The sequence below is a fragment of the Anabrus simplex genome, chromosome 8 (assembly GCF_040414725.1).
Source record: "Anabrus simplex isolate iqAnaSimp1 chromosome 8, ASM4041472v1, whole genome shotgun sequence".
NCBI classification, from domain to species: Eukaryota; Metazoa; Arthropoda; class Insecta; order Orthoptera; family Tettigoniidae; genus Anabrus; species Anabrus simplex.
This window is the reverse complement of record NC_090272.1, coordinates 27,729,472-27,755,999: the sequence shown is the minus strand read 5'-3', so window position 1 is coordinate 27,755,999 and position 26,528 is coordinate 27,729,472. Positions and strand designations below refer to the sequence as shown.

General features: G+C 40.7%; 1 protein-coding gene and 1 non-coding gene across 2 annotated transcripts in view; one reads left to right on the top strand and one right to left on the bottom strand.

The window, feature by feature from the left end:
- LOC136879281 (maternal embryonic leucine zipper kinase) overlaps window positions 1-26,528 on the top strand; it is a 544,919-nt gene that overhangs the window by 236,607 nt on the left and 281,784 nt on the right. Inside the window, exon 9 of the mRNA XM_068228854.1 lies at window positions 8-68. Coding sequence (XP_068084955.1) covers window positions 8-68 — 61 coding nt within the window. The remainder of the gene's footprint in view (window positions 1-7; window positions 69-26,528) is intronic.
- Window positions 1,486-1,562, bottom strand: TRNAS-CGA (transfer RNA serine (anticodon CGA)). The gene has a single exon. It is a non-coding gene; the product is annotated as a tRNA-Ser (tRNA).

Genomic DNA, 26,528 nt, shown 5'->3' with positions numbered 1-26,528 from the left:
GTTTTAGTACCCGCGAAGATGACACCTGGGAGAGGACGTCTGACTGATACTCCTGGCTCCTCAGATGGGTGAGTTTCATGCAGTTCTGACGTAAGATTTAGTCTAAAAAGGTCGTAGAAAAATAGTGACTTGCTGTGAATTTCTCTTACTTCCTAATCCCTTTGCGGCCGGTTTCCATTTGTATTTGACGTGCTGCTAGGGCTCCAACTGTCGCTTCACTTCTCGTTCGGGAGCTATGCACGTTGAATAACCTAGGAACAAAGTACACATCGACCCTGAGCATGATCACGTTTTCGCTCTAAAAAGAATGTGTGCTGTCTGTCAAGTCTTCCGCCATAAGACTGGTTGGATACTCGAATAGTACCTCCAAAGGTTATGCAGTTATGAAACAAGTGCAAAAGCCAATGGCGGCACCACAACAGGCAGGATGAGGATTGAGGTTGTTTGCCATTGCTTTCTTCAAAAGAATGTATAATACTAACGAAACGTTCTGCTAAACGCCATTATAATGAACGTTCGCTTGACCGGGCTTGAATTAACCAGCCGTCGGATTAACCGCCCATCCTGGTGCGGCCCCGTGCGCAATGAAGTAAAAAAAAAAAAAAAAAAACTAGTAAAAATGCACTACCTCAAAATTCAATTCTACATGATATTCCATTAGTGGAGCCTCCGTGGCTCAGACGGCAGCGCGTCGGTACCGTGGATACCGTGGTTCAAATCCCGGTCACTCCATGTGAGATTTGTGCTGGACAAAGCGGAGGCGGGACAGGTTTTTCTCCGGGTACTCCGGTTTTCCCTGTCATCTTTCATTCCAGCAACACTCTCCATTCTCATTTCATAGCATCTATCAGTCATTAATATAAGTTATCACTTTGGGAGTGGCGACCCCATCGTACTAACAGCCTATATATGCTTCATTCATTACATCCCTGACCCGGTCAATGACTGGAAAACAGGTTGTAGGTTTTCATTTTCATTCCATTAGTGTATGTTCAAACTAGGTACAGCAACACATTTCTCCCAATTTCTCTATTTGAGTTCATGCGTTTATCTGAACTGTAACAATCTGATCTGTAACAATTCGGATCTTCATTAGCCATGTTGCATTTTATCTTATTTTGAAACAATCGCCATCATATTGTTTACATGTGACAAAGAACTGTTACTGAGCTGTTGATTTTAGACGTTTTTCTTTATCCGATTGCATTCGCTAATATTGAGGTACCAGATATGGTACTCTTAATAGAATAAGGACCAACTGTGGCAATTGTGCAGACTCATTGCATAAATGGTGCAGGCCCACTCCCCTCCCCCCCCCCCCTCCAAGTTGCTACTGTGGAACAGAAAAACGAACAGTTCAGTATATAAATAAATATTGAATTTTCACGACCGCATTGTAATCGAAACAGACTTTCAACGTATTAGGTCGTGTTACGTACATGTAGTACGTGTTGAAGAGATGTTAAGTACAGAACAAAAATGGCCAGCCGGACACCAGTGGGATCCGAACCCACAACCTCCCGATTTCGCGTCGGTTGCTCTACCAATTGAGCTATGGTGGCCTCTCTTCAACACGTACTACATGTACGTAACACGACCTAATACGTTGAAAGCCTGTTTCGAGTTCAGTATATAGTTCACCAAACGTTTGTTCATTAATGATGTTGTACATGTGACAATTGAACACAAATGTATACTAAATTGCAGTCTGCAAGCAACCTACTTCTGTCTTCTCTTTCCATATTCTTGCTTCAGGCTTCTGACAAGCGCAAGTTGACAGTTGAAAATTCCAGTGAAAAAAAAAGATCGATCGAATTGGGCGTGCGGTTAGGGGTGCGCAGGTGTAAGCTTGCATTCGGGAGATAGTGAGTTCGAATGCCAGCAGTGGAGCAGGTGCTGAATACCATTCGCTGCATGTGTATCAACGTGTGACACCTCTCTCCGAAATGCTGTTACGATGTCCTCTTTGTTAGCAAACCGTTCTGCACGTAATGGCTTCTTGACTTTGGGGATTAGATCATAGTCACATGGGCTCAGATCAGGCGAATAAAGCGGGTGTGGAAGAACCTCCCATCCCCACTGTTGTAAGCGACGCTGAACGATGGCTGCTATGTTAGCTGTCGCATTATTGTGTAGGATTATGGAGTCCAGCGCCTGTCCTCATGTATACACTGATCGATGACCATTATCCGTACATCTTTGTCGATGGACACTGGACGGCCTGGGCGAGGCAAATCGGCAGTTGATACTCTACCCCGTTTGAACGTCTCCACCCACCTCGCCACTGTTCTATTAGGGCATGGCATGCACGCACAATGCTTCCCGCAGCTCTGCATGGCATTGACGTGCATTTCTGCCGCGGAGAACAGCTATTTTAATATACGATCGTTGCTCATGCTTGTTGACTTCCATTTTGTGACGCTCTCACTCACACACTGAACTTGGGGGCATGCTTAGACCCACACTGTTGTTTATATACACCATCTAGTGGCATCATACGCAAGTACATACCGTACTTTTCCAAATGCATATCTTAGATTTTCCGTGTTGTCTCCTGTTCGCGAGAGAAAAAAAAATAGTTGCCATGACTTATGACTCGACCTACGTATTTATAAAAGAAGCTAATTTTGAAATAAGCCTACTTAATTGAAATAAAATGCTGCAGCGAAATAGTCCTTACTATTGTTATACCATGTATGTATAACCGTAGGCCTAGGGTGGGAAGCGCTGTCCTAGTACGTGGAATGGTGCACTATCCTGGACACATCCTTCAAGTGAGCTTGGAACCTAGTTTGAATATCTCCATCGTCCGGCTTTGAACTGTTCTTGTTGGTTGTCATTATTGGCTCCTTTCGTGGCGTCTATGGAAGTAGATTTGTGATGACGCAGACTTCATTTCTGTGCCGTTTGCAGGCACGGGTCCGATGAAAGCATTACACTTTTCTACTTATTCTTTCACATATTCAACTGAAATACTTCGGCTAGTGTGTGAAATTTTCTTATTGCGACATATCTGCCAACTCTTTCATTTGCGACCTCCCGATGAGTTTTGTCCTGATTTTAAGTCAGTGACTGCAAGAACTAAAACAACACGTGATGCGAATTTAGAAAAAAATCTGTTAACTGTGAAATGTCCAGCTCCATGGTTAACCTGCTGACCTTGGGTTCAAGGGGTCCCGGGCTTGATTCTTGGCTCATTTTAACCTTTATTCATGAATGAATGAATGAATTAACTCGTCTGGCTTGAGGACTGAGTGTGTGTGCCGTCTTCAATATTAGAATTCCTCACAGACACCCAGGTCGCCTATAGGTGTCATCTCGAAAGATCTACATCAGGCCTTTCCGAAACCAACACCCTGCCATTATTATTATTATTATTATTATTATTATTATTATTATTATTATTATTATTATTATTATTTATTTATTTATTTTTAACTGTAAATTAAGACGAAGTTAAATGTTTTGAGCAAATATTTACCATCAGTTTTCTGAAAATCTGGCACTGCTACTACTCTCCAGACGTAGAAATAGGCCTAAGCTGTGACGTATATGCAGTCATAGATGGGGAAATTTAACTTGATTTAACCAGTTATTTTTACCATCGGCTCCTTGGCCTCGTGTCCTTGTGTTCAAAGGATCTCTGGTTCAATTCACAGCCGCGCGGAGGATTTCAGTTGCCTCTGGCTTGGGAATTGGGTGTTTGCGTTTGTCCCAGCACTCTCCTCTTCATATTCAGACTACAGATTATCAACCGCCACGGAAACACGCAATAGTCCCTCCACATAGGGTTGGCGTCAGGGAAGAGCATATGGACGTAAAACTGGGTCGTATGTACTCCAAGTGCCGACCCCAATAAATTGGAAAAAACACGAGAAAGAAGAAGAAACACTTCCACTACATATGCTGCTCTTTTCTTCTCTTTATTATTAATTATGCCGATGGGTTCGAATTCCACCGTTGGCAGCCCTGAAGATGGGTTTCCGTGCTTTCCCATTTTCACACCAGGCAAATGCTGGCACGGCAGCTACCTTTCCACTCATAGCTATGTCCCATTCTTGCGTCGACGAAAACCTTCGATGTGACAGCGGGACGTTAAACCACTAGCAAAGACAGAAAAAATCAACCCGTATACATAAAGACTTACGTGTATAACAATAAGAATTGAGCGCCAGCGCGCCTTGTTTCCTTAAAAAGCATCAGCAGTTTGGTGCTCCTGTTCGTCGTCACAAGACCTATCTGTGTCGGTGCGACGTAAAGCAACTTGCAATATATATATATATATATATATATATATATATATATATATATACTGTTTTAAATAAGAAAGAATATATGTGTTTATTCTGTTGGAAATGTAAGTGAACTTACTTCGTCGTCTAATTCTTCCTAACCCCCCCCCCCCATTTATTGGGGTCGGTAATGGATGTGGATTTAGCCCGGTTTTACGCCCACATTCCCTTTCACTGATGCGTGTTTCTGTGGTGTTAGGGCTGTGTGGTGAAGTGTATTAAGACAACACAAACACATAGTCCCCAAGCCATTAATCGTACACACCAGACAGCTCGGAATCGAACCCGAGTCCTCTGATTCGGAGGCCAGTTGGTTGATGGTTCAGCCGAGTTGGACGTTATGAACCTGTAAAGTTGTTTTGGATTTTTGAATATGTCTTTCTTGAATATACATGTTTTCCTTTTTTAAATTTTAATTTATTTTGAGTGATTTTAGATGCGTTGTTTTTATAGTGGAAAAGAAAGATGGGCTTGCTTATTATCCATAAGATATTAACGTTTTTGCCAAAAATGTTATTCCTGATTTTCCCAGATTTATTTCTCCGTAATCTCCTCGTTTTTGGCTTTTGAAGATTGACAGGTATGTTGTATTTTTATTCAGGATACTTCCAGAATATTAAAGCATCCGCGTGGACTAAATGGAACAAGAGGACCTGTCTCTAAGGTATTCTTCCCTAGGGTGCATTGCGCCAGACCAAAGCAGCTCATCCCGGGAAAAGTTTTCTTTGTATCGTGAATACTTCAAGCTACTCTGTTATAAGTTCATATCATCATCTTGGCCGTATCATTTACCGTTGTTATTATTGATGAGCGACAATAACAAACAAACAAAAATGACTTGAAAACCACATTTAATTCTGACACTCTTCAGCAGATGGTGGACATGGAAACTGTTGCTACTGGAAGACAGGATGTAATGTATGTTGATCAGTTCTCCCAGTTATATGTTGATGTACAACTCCTAACTCTTCGGAAAGACACGTTTTTGGGTCATGCCAGACAGGAAGATGACAAAGTGTATAGTTTTAATGACCTACCGGTAGTATGTTTTTAAATTCTTAGAGCAATGTTTTTATCATGAACTTTGTTGTGAATTCTATTGATTTGTACAAAGAGTAGGTACAGTTCCTATTCAACTTGGCCAGCAGGACGTTCAATGTATAGTTTGCGTCGCCAAAAAACTGTCTCCGTTCGACAGTAAGTGACGAGCATCTAGTAATGCTTCTTGTTCATCGTGAGATAAGCAATTCCATTGACATTTACCAAATTGACAGGGAGTTTTTTGACTGGAGTTCAGTACACCGCAACACTTTTGCTGAGTACCAGAGGAGTTTAATCTCCGTTCCCAACATCAGTTCATTGGTATAATATAACCTACTAGTGAAAATGTACTTGTAGTACTGTACACTAAGCGCATTCAATAACTTTCGTTATCATGAGAATAGTGCTCTCAAAACAGTGCCTATTTGTTTTAAACCAACATTGTGCTGATATTTTATCCTACCACTTCACTGTATGTGCCTTGTTACGTTCTCGTAATGGATAGATCGACACAGCGCACTGCTGTGATGGTTAGGGAACGTGCGGTAAACAATCTGGAATTTTTCTTGCCTTTGTCGCCAGGCTGTGCTGTGTCGTCAGGCGGTGGCGGGTCGTTAGCTTAATTACCCCACGCTAGTGCCGTGTAATTTAAATCCATAAGCAGAACAAATCGCTGCATAATGAACAGCCTGATTCGAGGAGACGGGCGTGATGGCGCCTTCGTGACGCGTGACGCTGGGTGCATAGTTCACGCTAGTTCTCCAGCTCTTGTGTTCAGGGATTATTTCTAGAATATTCCTGTTTCGGTAGTTTCACATGTGTCCATGATCATGGAATATATATTTCTCCACCCGGCAAAATAAATTTGGAATTCCAAAGATGCCATGAAATAATAAAACTAGAGAATGTTATTTGTTGTATCTCAGAAACGCACTACTTGAAAATGTACTTTTGCAAACTCAGATGTTTTTCTTCCAATATTTAAGGCAAATTAACAGTAATCATGAAACGGTTATAATATTTATGTGTGTGAAGGTTGTCCCTTCTTCACCCCGCCCAAGTACCGTGTATGACATTGTTTAGGTCTGTGTCGCGCAGTGGCATGCTTGCTATCATTCCCTACATTGACGTCATTTTGAGGAAGAAGGTACCATTCCATATGAACAACTTTAGAAGTGTCTATGGAAGTTGTGGACGATCAGAAACAGATGCTGGTCAGTTCATATCCTTAAGACCCGCCTCTCCCGTGAAGCTCCTCACTGGTGCACCTCGATGAGGTCGAGCACTGTCGTGGACGAAAGTGAATTTAGCCTTAGCCTACAAGGAATACAAAGCCTGCTCACTCGCAATGCTCTCTTCAGCCTGGCAGTGCGCGTCTTGACCACTGCAGCGTTAGTATACCACCTCACATCAGCACTCATTAGCAGTGCTAACTGGAGTTGAAACCAGCACAAACTTATCTCTACACTATACTTCCTGTATAATATATACGTTACTGAACAGAATGAAGTAGAAAATAACAAACCCCTAGGAGTTCAATTCAGCTGTGGATTTTCATTTCAGATAACACACATAACTGTCGAAATTGATGTCTGGCATTTAAAAGGACATAAGGTCTGCACTAGATATTTTTACTACCGCACCGTAGATTTTCAGTGAAAATAAACGACTTAAACCATTTTTCTTGATATTCTCTTCTCATAAATTGTTTTTCTTCTCAAGAAGTATTCTTGGCGATACTCATCTGTCATGCCATTAGCGTAGTTAGTGACAGAGGGGCGCAGAAACTTCTGCAGTATTATTCTGCTTAGTTCCTCAGGATGATCACTTTTCCCACGCTGTAGAATAGGATTTTTAGCAACATGTGGCCAACAGTATTTCGGTTAATGATTGTGCTATTTTTGTACTGCCCAGCGTTACGGATATTATTTCGTCCGTTTCTTGCCCCAGTTTAATCAGCAGTAGGTGAAGTTCTATAATATTATGCAATATAATGTATTGCTTTATTTATTCTATCATTTTGCTTTGTCGTGTGTTGTTCCACCGCATTAATATAAGGTTTCTTTAGTCTTTAGAAAAATACTTTCATATTTTATATCAATATTATGCAATATAATGTATTGCTTTATTTATTCTATCATTTTACTTTGTCGTGTGTTGTTCCACCGCATTAATATAAGGCTTCTTTAGTCTTTAGAAAAATACTTTCATATTTTATATCAATATTATGCAATATAATGTATTGCTTTATTTATTCTATCATTTTGCTTTGTCGTGTGTTGTTCCACCGCTTTAATATAAGGTTTCTTTAGTCTTTAGAAAAATACTTTCATATTTTATATCAATATTATGCAATATAATGTATTGCTTTATTTATTCTATCATTTTACTTTGTCGTGTGTTGTTCCACCGCATTAACATAAGCCTCTTTAGTCTTTAGAAAAATACTTTCATATTTTATATCAATAGTATAGGAGATTAGATAAAATTGTAGAATATAGTTTAGATATAAGTTTCACCATGTTAATTGTAGCTTATCTGTCGTAGTTGCCACTGTAATTGGGACACTCCTGTAGTGTGCAATAAATAAATAAATAATTTTGTCGAGCAGTGAAGCAGAACTTGGCTTTGGATACCAGAGAGCACCTCTGTCTTTGATTTTTATGAATGACGTTAGTGAAGATGGACTCTGGATACTACTAATTTTATCAACACACTCTTGACATGGCATGTGGTCTTCGACAACTCTTACCAAATACCCTCCAATTGCATATGCCATTGTAACACGCGACATAGAAACGCATGGTGCTTCTTCGGCTTCCTTTTCGATGCTTTCCAGGTGTGTTTGAAAATTTCTCACTAACTCAGGATTCGTTGCTGCCGGTTCATCTGCGTGAATTGTTGAGCTAGTACTTTTTTTCCTTTTTGAATTAGAAGTTGCCATCCAGTCATTGCAGGCGGATTTTTGTGCTACATTTCCCGTGAGAGATGCACTAACGAGTCCAGTTGTTAAAATTTTATGTAGGGCCTGTGTAACACTTGCAGCGTCTGTTTGGTCGTTGCTACCTCCAAGTTGTCTCATGCAACTAAATAAGCTTTCTACTTCATCAGAAGAAAATTTTCTGGCTACTACAAAATGGAAGCCATTTTCGAGCAGATGCTTGACTCACAGGATGGCAGATTTTGTTGTCATACAAGCTGCTTGATAAGTTTCTTTACTTATGAATTCCACCGGACTTGCTGATGCTTTCTCCCAGAGTTCCAGATAGGAAATATCCGACTCGTTGGCTGAATGGTCCGCGTACTGGCCTTCGGTTCAGAGGGTCCCGGGTTCGATTCCCGGCCAGGTCGGGGGGATTTTAACCTTCATTGGTTAATTTAAATGGCCCGGAGGCTGGGTGTTTGTGCTGTCCTCAACATCCTTGCAACTCGCACACCACACATAACACTATCCTCCACCACAATAACGCACAGTTACCTAGACATGGCAGATGCCGTCTACCCTCATCGGAGGGTCTGCCTTACAAGGGCTGCACTCGGCTATAAATAGCCACACGAAATTTTTTTAAAAAAATAGATAGGAAATGAAGTCATTCTCCAGCCATTCCAGTCTTTCATGATCAACTGAGAAGAAATGCATTGCGTCTTCATTCCGAGAGCGAATATGCTGCAAAGTGTTCTTCACGTTGAGGACGGTGAACCATTTATTAACTATCTTCAAGAACTCAATAGTACCTTCAGCATCCTGAAATTCTTTTATTCCAAACTGAGACCCGTGTTGTCTCAAGAAGTCGAGCGCCGAAATGACACCTGAAGAGAAAATATCCGCGGCTCTGTCCACGTGCATCTTCTCAAATGTCGGGTAGACATGTTTATGTGTCGGTCTTACTAATTTTACTTTCATACCCTTCTGTAAGTCGTACAACTTCCTGATGAACCTACCAGATATGGGTTTCCCATCCTTGACCAAATGCTTCTTCACGTCTAGTAATGCATTTCTTAAATTTTTCAATATATGACATTAGTCGTAAGAGAGGAATACATTCCGTGAGCTGTCCGACGGATGTGGCACAACGGGTAGAGGGGTACTACGTCCAGAAAGCAAACGGAAAAGTTTCACATTTGTGGAGTGATTATCTGCCACTATATGTACAACTCGAAAAGAAGCCTTTACCACTTTATCAATAACTTCAATAGCAAGTTGATGAGGTTCTTTAGTAAAAAAGTACGCTACAGGAATTTTAAAATGAGAAGCAAGTCCAACGAGCATAAAACACAAAAGTTTTGTTGCAATAACTTTTTCTAGGCCTAAATCTTTTTCCAGTCCACCCAGTGACATACATCCCTGCTTTACAGTAAAGCGCGCGGGGTTGAATAGCCATCTCATATACAATAATCGAGCCAAATGTATTTATTCCCTCGGTGCATTTTGCTTCTTCGTGCAGTCTCTTTACTATAAAGCTTGAAACCATTAGGCCTACGCCAGTACTGCTTCCAACATAACGTTTGATAGACTTACAACGCAAGCTTAACAGTTCGCTACTTCGTATAAATCTGTAACCTGCCGGGGACTTACTGTGCCAGATAATGCAATACCTGACAGTTATATCACTCCCCCTGGGCTTTTTTTGTACAAATACTTTAAGCTGTTCTTGCAGAAACTTTGCTTTTAAATTTCCTTCAGCACTCGAAGCCTCAACTGCGTCTAGATTATAATCGACCATTTTTTTCTCTAGCCTACTGACTTGTTTTTTTGAGTTGTTGTTGGTAACGCCTCAGTGCAGATATCTTCCGCTTTGCACGTTAAAGTGACCTACGCAGTGTTTGTAATGTTCTATTCCGCGAGTTTATATGTCGCACATGTAACTTTGTTTGTGTAGACACATCTTTCTTGGCTAAATCACTACCACTTGAGATACCATTTGCGGGGGGAGGCTTCTTCAGGAGCACAAGAATTATTCGGAAAAGAACCAGCATTGGGAGATGTTCTGGTAAAATTTTGCATACATCTTCTTGTCACTGAGAGTTTAATTTTCTTACTTGGCGGGTAATCAGTAAAGATGCTGGGCACCGCATCAGGCTGTAACTGCTTTAGTTTTGGTTCAGGTTTGTAATCACATTCCATAAAGTGATTACTGCACACGACGGAATGGTCACTAGGGTTCCATAACTTATCCTTGGTATCACCTATACAACAGAATAAGGAAATTATCATCAGGACGGGAGTAATAATAATAATAATAATAATAATAATAATAATAATAATTAATCCAATTTTTGCCGTCACATGGTCTGCGTATTTACTGTACCATACCTTGTCTGCTTTAATCCGTAATTCCCTAGTTGGCTCTTGGCAAGGGAATTCATGGAAACTAGTTCCAGGAACTTTATTTCTAGAGCCTTGTTTAGAAAACGGTACGCAACAGTACACTATTGTAATATAATTGACGTATTTTAACAATACGACGTCACCAAGCATACAACGTGTAGAAATACCGCCAAGAGAGGTGTTCATGTGAGGTTGAATTGCAGCGTCTCTAGCGGAAAATATAGCACCCACAGGGCGGACAGTTAAGAGTGGCTATTGGGCAGGCCTTGTATTCCTTGTAGGCTAAGATTTAGCACACTATGCATTCCTAAAGGATTGTACAAATCGTCGAAGTATTTTATCGGTATACCACCGGGCAGTTAACGTCCCTCGAATTGGTATCCAAAGTGCATGACGACTATGCATAATGCCAGCCCAAAACATTACACTACCACTTCTTGGACATGCTAGTACTTTCCACTGCGTCCTTTGCACCTTCACACCCTTTGTCGTGTATCTCACCTTAAATGATATCAATGTTTCATCTGCAAACATGACCTTACGTCATTCATCCAACCCCCAATAAGATGTTGGATGGCCCATTTTCTCCTCTCAACACGATGGCGATTCTGTAATGGAACACATCGAATCGCACGAAATCACATTAACTGGGTACTATGCAGCAAACTACGTACAGTTTGTGCAGAAGCACGGACGCCGGTTAGAACCGTGTTCTGTTCTTTATTTTCCATTCGCTAATTTTCCTATAATCTGCTCCTCCACAAATTTCGGTCTTCCCCCTTGTTCGGTCTGCTCACAATCTGTTGTTCAATCCGTTTTTCTCCTTCTTACCCCTTCTTTCCAATTTATCAACTTCTATCATCATGGAAGTTGACATTGACACAGCCTTTTAAACGTAGGGCTTTTTAAGCGAGAAGGTAAATACATCCTCGGATCATGTCCTTGAGGTAGTCGAAAAACATTAGAAACGAGTTTTCTACGTCCACTGAGTTACATGGCTCTGTGGTTCACTCAGCTTACACTACAAGTGAGTGCAAGTGACGACTGGGCGTATCCCACTTAGTGCCGAGGTTACGGATGGTGGGACTAATTTTATCCATCCCGGTTGTTTTATGAACCCTTCTCCTTTGTAGCAATGTATTTTCTCGTGTTTGGTGTCTGCTTTACTGCCCCCTATAATTGCATATTTCGTATCGTGTCTTTGCTTTGCCTTGTTTCTGTTTTACAGTACTGCATTAGACGTTCCACTTGTTCTTTCCTTCTTTCCAGAAACGCTTATTGCAAAAGCCTTTGCTAATGATTCAAAATATTTCAGCTAGTAATTCTTTTCTTCTGTGTTCAGTACTTATTCTGCACCATTTGTCCCCCAGGAGACATTCTTTTTTTCCGCTTTCCAGGTATATTGTATAGTCCTGTATTAATTTTCTCTTTATTTCAGCATCTGCAATGCCCCGGGTCTCTACCACTTGGTAAAGAGCAGTAGACATTATGGTATAGTTGATTTACTGCTCAACCTGCGGAAATATAGTTCGTAATATCCTGGTAAATTAACGTACGTATATAAAAAAAGTTCTGATGCTTGTCGAGTGAAAGAATGGATAAGCCATTAACAGTCATAATCCTGCGAAAACTGGAACAAGTAATTAACTGAAGAATTGCCCGGGGAGGCTGTCTGGCCAATACTGGGTTCGCCCGGAAGAACATGGGTTCCATTTATCGTCAGGAACGCGAGAAAAGTAGAAACGAGAGTTGTACTTCTGTGGAGGTACATGACACCGGGATTCACTTGGCTTTTTTATTTATTTAAGAAAGTAAAATAATGTTGAACGGGGCTTTGTGGGGCTCTCGGCCACAAGTTTTGTCCTAGAATACCGTAGTACATACCGCGTAGTATGTATTGTCATCAGTGTTGAGTAGAGCCCGGAAGTTGTCATTTATTTTTGCTAAAATAGGCAGGCAAATAAGCACTTTACATTTAGGAAATAGGCAGTAAACAATTAAAATAGGCAATTATAATGACAAAGTGGGCACTAAAATAATAAAGATGTTTTAATGTAAACACACATCTGTACTTAATCTTCCATCCGCCTTTAGGTGGGGGGTGATAGAATAACGTCAACGGTATCCCCTGTCTGTCGTAAGAGGAGGCGACTAAAATGGGGACCACGGTTCCCCTAGCTGAGTCTGGCGTTGTTTACACTTACTTGTGCCAGGTTCCTCGCTCTGTCTGACCTCCCTTGGTCAACTCTTGTTCTCTTCCGACACCGACGGTATTAGATTTGCGACATCAGTGATGTCCAGCGAGAGCTCATTGGAGGATGGAGTAGAGGTCCGTTGTGTGTTCCGATGAAAGTCGGTTCTGCCTTGGTGCCAGTGATGACCGTGTGTTGGTTAGGAGGCGAGTTGTGGGCCTGCATTCCAACTGTCTGCGGCGTCGACACACTGGACCTACACCGGGAGTTCTGGGATGGGGAGCAATTTCCTATGACAGCAGGAGCAGCACTCTCGCGGTTATCCCACGCACCCTGACTGCAGATGATTCGACCTGTTGTGCTGCCATTCATGAACAGGATTTCCAACAGGATAATGCACGCCCCCATGTCGAGCACGTATGGGACATCATTGGACGATAACTCCAGCGTCATCCACAACCGGCATTAACCGTTCCTGTATTGACCGACCAATTACAATAGGCATGGAATTTCATCCCACAACGTATTCGGGAGATAGTAGGTTCGAACCCCACTGTCGGCAGCCCTGAAGATGGTTTTCCGTGGTTTCCCATTTTCACACCAGGCGAATGCTGGAGCTGTACCTTAATTAAGGCCACGGCCGCTTCCTTCCCACTCCTAGCCCTTTCCTGTCTGTGTCGGTGCGACGTAAAGCAACTAGCAAAAAAAAAAAAAAAAATCATCCCACAACTTGACATCCGGCCCCCTTACGACACAATGCATGCACGTTTGCATGCCTGCATTCAACAGTCAGGCGATTACACCGGTTATTAATGGACCAGCACGGCGCATTTGCGATGGCTTTTCTCGTGCGGATATTAACCTGTACTCTTGTACTTTTAATCAATTAAATATGTTACCTCGACAAATACATTGCCAAAATTTCCGCATTGTACACTCCTTATTTCATGGTGTTCGGATATATTTTTTCCGCCAGTGTAAATTCACGAAACAGTTGCACCAAATAAATGATAAATAATGGCATTTTAGCTTTATTTTAGTGTCTGAAGATGTTCGCACATATAGGGGAAACCGAACAAATTAATATCAATTTTGCAGCTAACTTACGAAGTTATGGACAACTTTCTCATGGGAAACGTTCGTTAGACCGTGCCAGGCTTTATTTTGCATCTAGTAATCTTGGTTTAGATCAATCCTGAAACATTGCGATGTATTGGGCTGTTGTGATAATGTTGCCCAGCTTGTCTAATTCATGAAATCTTTTTTTTTGAACCTATGAAAAGATGGAGACAATATGATCTGTACATGTATTCTGAGCACAGCAGTTCCCCTCGCTGAAATACTGAGGAAAAATGTTTAGTTCCTCCCTGCGTTTGGTGGTGCCTGATGTGCAGCCTGAAAAATAGGTGATAAAAATATCTTTTTCTGAAGGCGAATTAAGAGAGTCAGTCTCTTAAATATGCCAAACAATACATTGATTTTGCATGATTTAATTGAACAAGGTAACTCTTAATTCCCTGAAAAGACTTATTTAATCTAATGATTATTGAGCATCTTGAAGCCGAAACGCCGACTATTACAGAAATACGCCAAGGTGGTTGTGTCTCTCGATTGTTCGAGTACCACCTGAAAACGTGGTCAGTGTGGGAAAGGTAACCCACTGCCACAGCGTTTGCGGTTCCTAGCATTTCTCTCAGCTGCCTTATGTGTTGCCTCCGCCAGCTGTGCTTACAGTGACAAGCTTCATATACTGTACACATGGAGCGCTGTCCCAGGGGAAGCCATTGGTTGAAATTCATATTAACCTGGAAGGAATTGCATGCCCGTGAAGTCGCGGGCAAACATAAATTGCTCTAAGACTGTAGGTCTTCTGGTCATTTTCTGTAACACAAGAGGCACATTGTGATCGTTCAAAGGCAGTCATACTGGAAATTCCAGCTGTGCACTGAGGTGTTCAGGATAAAAATGGGTTCTTAATGGTTTAGATTCCTACTAGGATGGAAGGTTCCATATCTTCACCTCCTTGTTAAATTACACGGCGGTTGATGTTAATGCCCAGTATAATATTTGAGAGTTCTGCGCCATGAACATCTGTAGATAAATCTTATGTTGTTTTTGCAATCATCTTCAGTTATGTCTGGTTCATGCGTTACTTCCCGTTCATTGAAAATCAGTCGTGTGAAATATACTATTATGTCTGAATTCTGATTTTTTTCCTTTCTTCACCTTTTCTTATCTACTGTTGTAGCAAAGTGTGTTACATTTGATGTAAATTGTCAAAAATACAGAATGTCATGGTCATGTCCATTCTTACTCTGTTGCGTTCTGTTTTACAGTAATGCCTCTTTGTGGAATTTCTTCTTGTGTGGTCATTAGATGGGTTCAAATGTAAGATTTCATACAAATCGTTGAATTTATATAGTATTTCCGTATCTTGAAAAATTAGTGTGACTTCTATCAGTTACAATTCACTGCCTCTGAATAAGATTTCTGAGCCTCGAGATCTCAGTTTAACTGTTACAGGATTATTTCTGCTGTTGAAAGCTTTCTTCTTTCGGAAGAGGCAATGACGAAGCTGGAAAGGTAATGACTTAATTGGCCTGATTCTCCCCACCCCCACCTGAATATATAATAGAGTTCGTACTCCATCCTATTCCTTGGATAAATGATGAGCGTTGTGGCCTTCGGTTCAGAGGGTCTCGGTTTCGATTCTCGGCTGGGTTGGGGCGTATGATTAATTCTTCTTGCCCGGGGACTGGGTGTTGGTGTTTGTCCCCTGCTCTTCGTATTCAGACAGCACACTCCACTACCAACCACCACAGAAGCACCCCATAGTGAATATATCTCTCCACGTAGGGTTGGTTTCAGAAAGGGCACCCGGCCGTAAAACAGGGCCAAATCCACATGTACCACAAAGTTCCCACCCGCGACCGCACAGGTGTCGGTAAAGTGGTAGGAGGGTAAGAATAAGAAGTTTGTATTCCACATTAGTGTTTCGAATACAAGGGTGTGAAACTTTGAAACTTTCGAGGGAGAAATGCCATATTTAGTCGTTCGTACATATATTCATACTTTTCAATTATATGTTCTCTGGCTGTATGGGTGACTGGTTAGCATTCTGACCTTTGGTCCAAGGGGTCTCGAGTTTGACTCTCGGCCTAGTCTGGGATTTTAATCTCCAGTGTTTATTTCCTCTGGATCAGGGGCTGGGCGTTTTTGCCGCTTCTACGTTAGATTTCATAGGTGGAGCTCTATCCTCAGACGCGCAGGTCGCCCATGGAGTCAACTCGAAAGACCTACTTATTATTATTATTATATTATTATTATTATTATTATTATTATTATTATTATTATTATTATTATTATTATTATTATTATTATTATTATTATTATTATTACAAGCAATACATTCCTTCTTGTTGAAAAATACAACGGAATGTACGAAAGAATATTCTTGGCAGTTTTTTTAACTGAAAGCTGAAAATGAGCAAATGGTTAGTTTTTGTGATATGGAAAGTGGTGTGGAAACACGTTCTTCCATTCCAATTTTAAACTATTTACGTTACTTCTAGACTGTTTTTTTTTTTTGTGTTTTTTCCTTCGTAGCTCTTTAAACTGAAACACATGCAAATCGTATTCTGCTCTGAACGCAGCTCAAACCATTTGACCGAATAGTGTTCCTATATCACGATCACGTGACGTCGTGATGCTCGGTTCCGCTGAAAATTGAAAACAGAGGGAGCGCGTTTAATACTGTAGCTTTATTCAAATCAGCCATTATTATTCATTTAAGACAATTTAAAGAAAAGTATAGGGTAACGCTTGTGTTATTTGCGTTTTGGTACAAAATACCTTTAGTTTTCTCGGTCACGGAATCGATATCTTAAACAGTTAGAAGTTAGGTTTTCAACTTTTTCGGTGAGGTTTTTTTCCGAGAAACCTCACACTTAAAGACTTTTCTGGAATCCCTTTGGTCAGAGCATTCGAATGATATGAAAATTGTTAAAATCTGCCTGGTAGAACTCAAGAAATGATTATTATATTATTACTAGCTAATGTACCCGTGCTTCGCTACGGAATTCTACATTGTATACAGAATTGTAGCTTAGCTCTTAGCGTTACCCTGGAAATCACCAAACGTTTTTTCTCATATGAAGACTGCGTTAGGGAATTTTCATTGTAATGGTAGGCCCGCTTACCAACCATCATTCACAATCAGGTTGGGGAATTGCATTATAATGGCACACACTCACTCTCCACCTGCTTTTTTACATCCTCAGAATGACTGTCTTAATAGTTTTCCCAACTGAAATGAACATAGGTCATTACAATGACGTCAGTCGGAATGGCGCGAGTAAAAGCAATGATTTCACATGAAATACCCGATCAAATGAAAAACCACACATTTTCTCACTTTTAACGAACAGCACTACGCTGCCGATCTAACAGTCCAAAGTTCCGAGCTGGAATGACCAAGTCGCAGAGAGCCGTGATCCAGGAACACTCTTAGTCTTTCTTCGGAGGGGGGGGGGGGGGGGATCGAATAGTGGAGAGTCCCAGGGCAAAAACTATGCCCTTTTACTAATCTGTTTCCTAGGAGTACCCGATTCACTACACTGGCGGCGGAAAAATCTATCTGACTTGGAGGCAATTTTTTCCTCCAAGCAGAGGAGAAACCCCCTCTTCACTGCTAATTTTGAATAAAATGAGTGTAGAATTTAATAAAAGTGAGGAGGAAAAAGCTCTTTTTAAGAAACGGCTCTTTTCAGGGTTGAATTTTGAGGTGTTTAGTGAATTGTGGTGCAATAATTAGGAATATGCCTAAATTGTAATTCTAGGCCAGGTCATACTATTACTACTAAGTGAGCCTCTGCGTTAAGAGTGCACACTGCCCATTCAATAGAGCGCGTCAGAGTAGGGATCGAATAGCTGGAATACTATGGTGAACCAATGAGTTACGTACCAGCAGTACGGTACCGTATCAGAAAATGTATGAACCAGAGGAATGACATGCTAAAGAAGCAAGTTTTCTAATTCCCCAGCTATTTCCCGCCAATATTCAGCCACGCAGCAGTAATCCTATCTATCGGAGTTGAGCGGCATCATAAGAGACAAAGAACATCACCACAAACAATGGTCAATGTAATATTATTGTTGATCATTGTTATGCGCTTTCAGTATTGTAGGCCTTCACATTTAGTTTTCTTCCGACTCTGAAATACCACTCTTATCATAGTCGGTACGGTAAAATGGAATAAAACATAAATGGTCCGAAATTATATTCTCTATAACTTTTGTTATGTAGTATTTTCGATAGGACCAAGAACATAGGTATTTAAAAATTAAATTTTAGGCGCCTTCCCCTAAACTACAATTTCATACAGGGCGAATAAAATTGTTTTTAACTTAGACTGTAGTTTCTTATTCCCCGACTCTATATACCGACTTTGGTTAAATCCTGTTAACCCATTTTCTCGTGGCTCGGCGTTGATATGGACTTGGCAACAAAAGTACAAATTCATGAATATCTGTGTTATCATATCCGGTACGTTAACAATGTATGACATAAATGATCGGAAATTTAATTCTGTATAACTTTACTCATGTAGTATTTATCGATAGGACCACTAATAATGTAAATATTTCAGAATTCAATTTTAGGCCTTCCCCTAACTACCATTTCACTCAGCGTGAGTAAAATGATTTATAGCCTAGATTGTAGTGGCTCATCTCCCGACTTCATATACCGATTTTCATTAAATTCTCTTCAGCCGTTTTCTCGTGATGCGTGTACGAGAAAGACAGACAGACAGACACACAGAAATTACGGAAAAGTAAAAAGTGCATTTCCTTGGTACTATGGACATGACCGATACAGAAATACCATTCTTTTCAATTCTAAGCAATGTACAGACAAAAAACTTATTTTATATATAGATTATTATTATTATTAATTTGAATGTAATTCATTCTTCTGTCATGTTATTTGCTTATTAGCTAGATCTATTTTCCTTCTTTATATTGGATTTCTAGAAAATGTTCGGACCTGCTGAAAGGTTGTTATGCCTGTGAGTTTGTGATTCAATCTAGATTGAAAATTCTAAATTGCAATAAGAAGAATAAACTAAGTTTATTGTAACTTTATACACAAGACAAGATATTTTATGTCATTTTACCACATTGTATAAGATCGTAATGCACTATATTTTCATGTAGCACAATATAATCTATGTACATTTAGAATTTTCACTCCTAGATTGCACTATAAACTCACAACATTACACCTGTAGACAATCATAGTTACTAATTTTACAAATCAATTCCATGGCCTTACACGTTAGAAAGTTGAACATTAACTTTTTTCAATCACATCATTTTAAGCGGTAAGTTTTGTGTGTAATAAGCTCAATGATCTTTGCAATGTGTTTTTTAAAGATTTTACCCAAACATAAAATTGTAACACTGCACCTTTGTAAAAATTTTAAAGCTGATTTTTTCACCGAAGATGATCCACAGATAGGGCTGAAACATGTATGAATTTTATGACATGACCTTTTAACACCCCCCCCCCCCCCCCCTGAAAGAGTGTGAATATGTATTGCAATGGAGGATGAATAAAAACCTAAATTATCACAATTCGAAAATGGTTTGTTAAAAATGACAAGATATTGACATTATTGTATCTGCAACCTTAACAGCGAGCGTAATATTCTTTGGTGAATGCAGATTCCGAGCATTTCTGCTCTTATTGCCTGTGGTTCAGTAATGAGTTGCCTGCGCTGATAATTACTTCCGTTGCCTGCGCTGATAATTACTTCCGTTGCCTGCTTTTGTTGCACATGTGTGTCTTGTGTGCAAGCATTTATTTCGGTGAAGTGAAGAACAGCATTAAATGAATTAACAAAATGTCGTCTAAATGCGAAAACAACGAAGTGTTGAGCGATGCGGACAAAAGTAATCTGCATCAAATCAGTATTACCGAAAACAGTCCAGGACTATTGAAAATGTCACTAAAGCACGTGTTTTGTGAAACAGTCAAGTACCGAGCGAGTTGGCCGCGTGGTTAGGAGCAATCGGGAGATAGTGGGTTCAAACCCCACTGTTGGCAGCCCTGAACGTGGTTTTCTGTGGTTTCCCATTTTTTTTCTAAGGGCTTTACGTCGCACCGACACAGATAGGTCTTATGGCGACGATGGGATAGGAACGGCCTAGGAGTTGGAAGGAAGCGGCCGTGGCCTTAATTAAGGTACAGCCCCAGCATTTGCCTGGTGTGAAAATGGGAAACCACGGAAAACTATCTTCAGGGCTGCCGATAGTGGGATTCGAACCTACTATCTCCCGGATGCAAGCTAACAGCCGCGCGCCTTTACGCGCACGGCCAACTCGCCCGGTGTTTCCCATTTTCACACTAGTGAAATGTTCGGGCTGTACCTTGGTTAAGACCACGGCCGTTTCCTTCCCACTCATAACCTTTTCCTATCCCACTATTCCATCGTCGCCATAAAACCCCTCTGTGTCGGTGCGAATTAAAGCGAATTGTAAAAAATGGTATGTTTTTTTCAGTTAAACGTGTGACTGTGTATGCTATGTGAAATATCAATGCGCACGTCATCTTTTTGTACAAACTGTGACGATACGAGCGTTATATGTGTTGAATGTTATTTCTTTTTTTTGTTGTTGTTTTTGGTTGAACCAATAAAATGCATTAAACCGATCAATTATTTCTGCTGTATAGGAAGCTAATATTCTTTGGTGAATGCAGATTCCGAGCATTTCTGCTCTTATTGCCTGTGGTTCAGTAATGAGTTGCCTGCGCTGATAATTACTTCCGTTGACTTGTCTGCAGCCGGCCATGTTACGTCGGACACCGACCTTTGAATGTTGGCATTTCCGGAAAAGTCCTGGTTTGGATTCCACGTAAAACTGGAGGACTCGTGGCTGTGATCTTGATATCAACAGTCACGTAAAAAGATGCAGCGTGAGCCCCAGTCGAGTTACCGGTGCTGTGTCTGGCCGAGTGAATGATGCAATAGCCGCCTGACCCATATAGTGATGTCATGGTCCCAGCTAGTCTGTGTCAAGCTTCCTATACAGCAGAAATAATTGATCGGTTTAATGCATTTCATTGGTTCTGAATTATATTTTTAAATGCAATTCGCACCGACGTTTTGAAGATTCTTGAGGCTTAATTGCAAAGTAGACCGGAATATGATCACATGCTACAACGCTTGTATACTGGCTGAAGCTGGGTTCACACGGTGCGAGTGTACTCGGAGCGAGTGGACTAGCATGATGCGTGCGCATCTTCTGGCTAGCTACTCGCATGTAATGTGTCTTCACACGACGTTGTACTCGCGTCTAAATTAAGATGGCGGACCTCGTAAGCTGTTGCTGATATGTTAATTGTCGAGTTAGTAAACAGTGTTGGAAAAATAAATAGAAAGGAAAATGTAATGTGAGCGCGAGAGTGGATTGCATGACGTAGTGCATTCGGTGCGTCGACACAGTTTTTACGTGAAGTTCTAGAGGGGGATGAAAACACATTCAAAAATCACTTACGACTCACAGCTATCCAGTTCGATTAACTTCTACAGATGATTAAAGTACAAATACAGAAACGCAACATAAATATGAGAGCGGCTTCAACTGCCCGTCTGAAACTCCAGGTTACACTAAGGTACTTGGCAACTTGTGACTGTCTCAGATCTTTGGAATATTTATATCGAGTTCCAAAGACTACAATATCCACGTTTGTGTCGGCTGTATTGGATGCGATCTATGATGCACTGAAAGAATGCATCATAGTGTGTTCGCATGTATCAATTATTAAGTGTCAAAGAATATAATACATTGTTAAACATTCACTCAGCCCGGTAATATTGAATTGTTTACAATGTAGGTATTATATTCTTTGACCCTTTAATAAATGATAGACAACAACGGAGTAATAAATAAATAAATAAATAAATAAATAAATAAATAAATAAATAAATAAATAAATAAATAAATATCACACTCTTACCAAGTTGGTGAAATTGCTTCTCGTATTCATTACTCCATTCAGGAATCTATCAGCGATGTTAAACCATTAAATTGTCGGTGAATAAATTTCTTCGGGTGATGTGCCTGACTTCTTGGATTTCTTAATTTTTAATAGTTCTTCTCTGTACGTGCTACGAAAGTTTTCAGTTTTTGTTGATTTCTTCGACGCCTACCCCAGGAATATTCATTTTTTCAGCAATCCGTAGCAACGCTGAATCCCTGGCATCTTTTATAACTGGAAACCTAGCATTCCACAACACTTCTTCAGATTCGTATAATTGTACAAATTTTATTGTCTGCATATCGCTCCACTTCCTTCCTTGCACCGTCTTCAAGCTTTCCGCCATCTTGAATTTGTTACTCGCTTGCTACTCGCTTGTAGAAAGTTGGGCACGGTCCGAGTTGACTCGCTTCTCTCAAACTCAGGCAACTGGACTCGCATGAACTGTTCACATGATGCGAGTGGCGGGCCAAACATGCGCACGCATCATGCGAGTTCACTCGCACCGTGTGAACCCAGCTTGAGAAAGAACGTTTACAACACGTACTGTAGCGTAGTAAGTTTTGTTGTATATTGATTAACCTTTCATCGAAGTACAGGAAGGACGACACTTGAGAAACTCACCCTGTATATTTTTCCTTTACTTCATTTTCGTTGGCCGAACACGAACTTTTGATGTTAGCTTCCACGTTTGAATATGCCAAGTCCTCTTCACATGAATTAACGATAATTCTTCGTGACATGTGTGTGTTTGTTACATGATGCTATTAGAAGATGGACCGCGAATCATCGTGGATACTTCCTCAGAACGGAGGTTCGAAAAGTTTCTTTCTGTGGACTAGTGTTTGTTGTTGCTTCTGTGGTCTTAGTTTGATAATTTGCAGCCAAAGACATCAATCTTCAATCATTCTAGACATTATACATCCTTTTGCGACAACTACTGACATGTATGTCCCTGCGCGGATATACAAAATATTATCCGCATCCTCTCCGAATCCGCACTTCCTTTCATCTGCATCCGCGAATGCTTATCCACATCCGCGGATATTGTAAATATTGAAGTGTATTACATCAAGGGTATTGAAACGGATATATCTGTTATCATGATACCTGGCACCAGCCAGTCACAGGTTTATGAGGGATTTTCCTCTCGCGACAACTACCGAGGTTGCCGGACAATTGCGGTCACGGACATTTGCGGTCGCCGGACATTTGCGGTCACTGAGATAAACTTGTTTCCACTCACAGAAATTCCCCAGTTGTCGCAGGACATTTGCGGTCACTGCAGCTCAATCTCGGCGTGTCCCCGCTAACCTACCTGAGCACCTGCTCGCTCCTTGCAGATCAACATTCTTCTCTCGCGGGCATTATTTAGAGATTGATACGTTCAGCCACAAACACCATTCTATACCAAAACTTCTTGGTGTGAGTACTGTATTTGCTATTGTGTGCTGTAATGAAGTTGACAGTTACTAGTCAGGAAAATCTTTGTGCACTTTACAAACGTTATCTGTACAGAAAATATAGGGAGAGTCAACCTGTTAACGTCACCTGGGTGTGTCTGAAGGAGAAGAACAAGTGTAAAGGACGGCTGAGGAGAAGAGGCGAAGAAATGATTCATGCCGTCGTTCATCAGCGTGGACCACCTGAAGAAGCGGCCTTCACAGTGAAAAAGCAAGTTCAAGATGGAAATAAGAGAGCAAGAGAAGAAGTGACTCCACTATCACATATTTACGTGCAGATGTTGCGTGATCTGCATAACAGGGGCTACGACTTTGTCACTGACATGCCAGCTCAAGAAACCTTAAAAAGAACGGTGTGTCGGCAACGAAATCATGTACGCGCACTTCAGGCAGAGCCAAAAACAAGTGCTCAGATAATTATTCTTAATGAAGAGGCGTTAAGGATGAATAATGGCAGACCGTTTCGTTTAGCTGACGACGGCATAGGATAAAGAATTATGATTTTTTTGTGCCGAGACATTATGAGCTTTCTTTTTTTTTTTATGACACGTTACAAGTTGCAGCAAACAATTCGCTCAGATATACACCATTCACGCAGACCTTGGAGGCCGGAGTGATGAAAGCAACGTTTATCCAGTCGTCTTTGCGTTCCTGCGAAACAAAAAGAAACTTATATTCGTTTGTTTCACCTTATCTTGGAAGCGGTTCCATCAATGGAATCCTAAGAAAATCACTATTGACTTCGAAGCAGCTACGAGAAGTATTTCCGTCAGCAGAGTTAAGTGGCTGTTTCTTTCATATGAAGCAATGTCTGTGGAGAAAAGTACAGGAACTTGGCCTGACGAGCGAATACAAGGAAAACGACGATATACGCCTCTACATCCGATGTAGTGCACTACTCTGGCATTTTTGAAGTCAGATGACGTCAGTGAGGGATGGTTGGTGATACATTCTCATGCTCCTTCTACAGAAAAACTTAATGGATTCTTCGACTAATTTGTACATGTATGGCTTGAAAACAGCGAGATACCAATCACTGTGTGGATCTGTTACAAAAAAGCGACATCGAACAACAAATGCTGTAGAGGGATGGCATCACAAGATCAACTCTTTAGTTGGAAATCCACATCCTCGGTTCGACGATTTGGTGGTTTGTTTAAAGAAGAAAGCAGAAGCGACGCACTGCATGTACCTGAAACTGGAGCTCAGTCTTGAAGGTAAGAGGAGAAAGACGAAATATGTGAAGAAAGATGACAGGATTGAAAGAACTCCTAAGAAATATGAAGAAACTAGTGACAGCAGGTCCTGCTTAAAGGCAGAAAATCTTACACAGAAAATCTTGCGTAATCTTCTTGCTGCTTTAGGTACTCCTAATGTAAATAGGTATGTACAAAGGAACAAAATTATAACGACGCTTACCTAAAGCCGACAAAAATAATTTACGGAGCTTAGTTACAGCTGATTTTAAACACGCCAAAATGATTGTATTAAAATCATTTTGCCAGTCCAAAGCGCAGATAAAGTATGATACTAATCAGTATTTTAAAACATATAATTTACTGTCGACCAAATTATTGTATGTACTCGAGTTTGGAGGTTTTGACCCCCTGCGGGTAGGGGACACAGACGAAGAATACATCCACGGTACTCCATGACTGTCGTAAGAGGTGACTAAAAGGGTCCCGGGGACTCACAACTTGGAAGCGTGGATTGGCAGGATCGAACTCGCCAAGCTGAGACCAGAAGACCAGCGCCCCAACTGAGCCACTGAGTCCGGCATTTCTAATTCTTTCCCGTCCCATTTTCTCCGAAAAATATGTTAAAGTGACGTTAGACTACCATAATTAATTAATTAAATAAATAAATAAATAAAAGAAATTTGAATTAATTAAATAACGATGGATTAACTTTTGTTTTTTCTAAAAATGAAGGACTGGTGCAGAATAAAACAGTGTCTCTTGTACCCTGGCCGACCCTTAATTATTCCACCATAAATAAATATGAAACTTATTTTTTGAATTAGCCTCTGATGTTTGTATATAAAATACACTTTGTGTTGTATTACAGTTTAAATATCAAATATACCAGCTTGTATATCTGCGAGAATGTTTATATCGTAGTAGCCACGAGACCTTTTCGCGGTGTTGGTGATTACTGTTTTTGTGAGAAAGTAGAACGGTGTCACCATCCTCCCTTAAAACTAACCAGAAAAGAAAGTCGAATAGATCCGACTCTCTTTTAGGGACAAAGAAGGGAAAAGCCACGAAGCACGTGAAAATGTAAGACTGTCTGGGCTTGGCAAATATAGTACCGTTCGGGTCGGAAGAGAACAAGAGTTGACCAAGAGAGGACGGATAGGAAATAGAATAGAGTATATTTTTTATCATCTAAAGAACTCTATGTTACCAAAAATATGACATGGCTTGTTCTCCTTCAGACACACCCAGGTGACGATTTCATGTTGACTTTCCCTATAGGTCTACTTTACGTACATATAACCATTTGCCTTATTAGTAACTGTCAAATACATTACAGCTTACAACAGTAAATAATTACACCAGGAAGTTTCGATATAGAATTGTGTTTGTGTCTTAAGGTATCAGTCTCTAAATAATGCCCGCGAAAGAAAAATGTTGATCTGCAAGGAGCGAGCAGGAGATCAGGCAGGTTAGCGGGGATATCCCGAGATTAAACTAATGAGACCCACCCCCTGCTGCAGTGACCGCAAATGTCCTATGACAATTGGGGAATTTCTGTGACTGGGGACAAGTTTATCTCATTGACCGCAAATGTCCGTGATTTTGTGATGACCGCAATTGTCCGTGACCGCAAATGTCCGGACACCACTACCGACATGTTGAGCGGTTCCCTTTCGTTGTCCCTTCCTTCCATTAATTGCGAGCAGGAGCCAGTTACGCTTGTCAGCCTTCATGGTCTCAGGAATTTTTATTTACCACCATTCTCACATATCAGTCTCAAGGGTCGCCTAACCACAAACCGAAGTTAAAGTATACCTGTGTGAAAATTAATAAACTTCATTATTTAGAAATTATCAGAAAAATTATCCGAGCTGCCATACAGTTTGCATCCGCCAAGACACTAACTTGCGGATATCCGCATCCGTGCAGGGCTCTAACTACAGTATAAACATACGTTCTTCTCCCACTT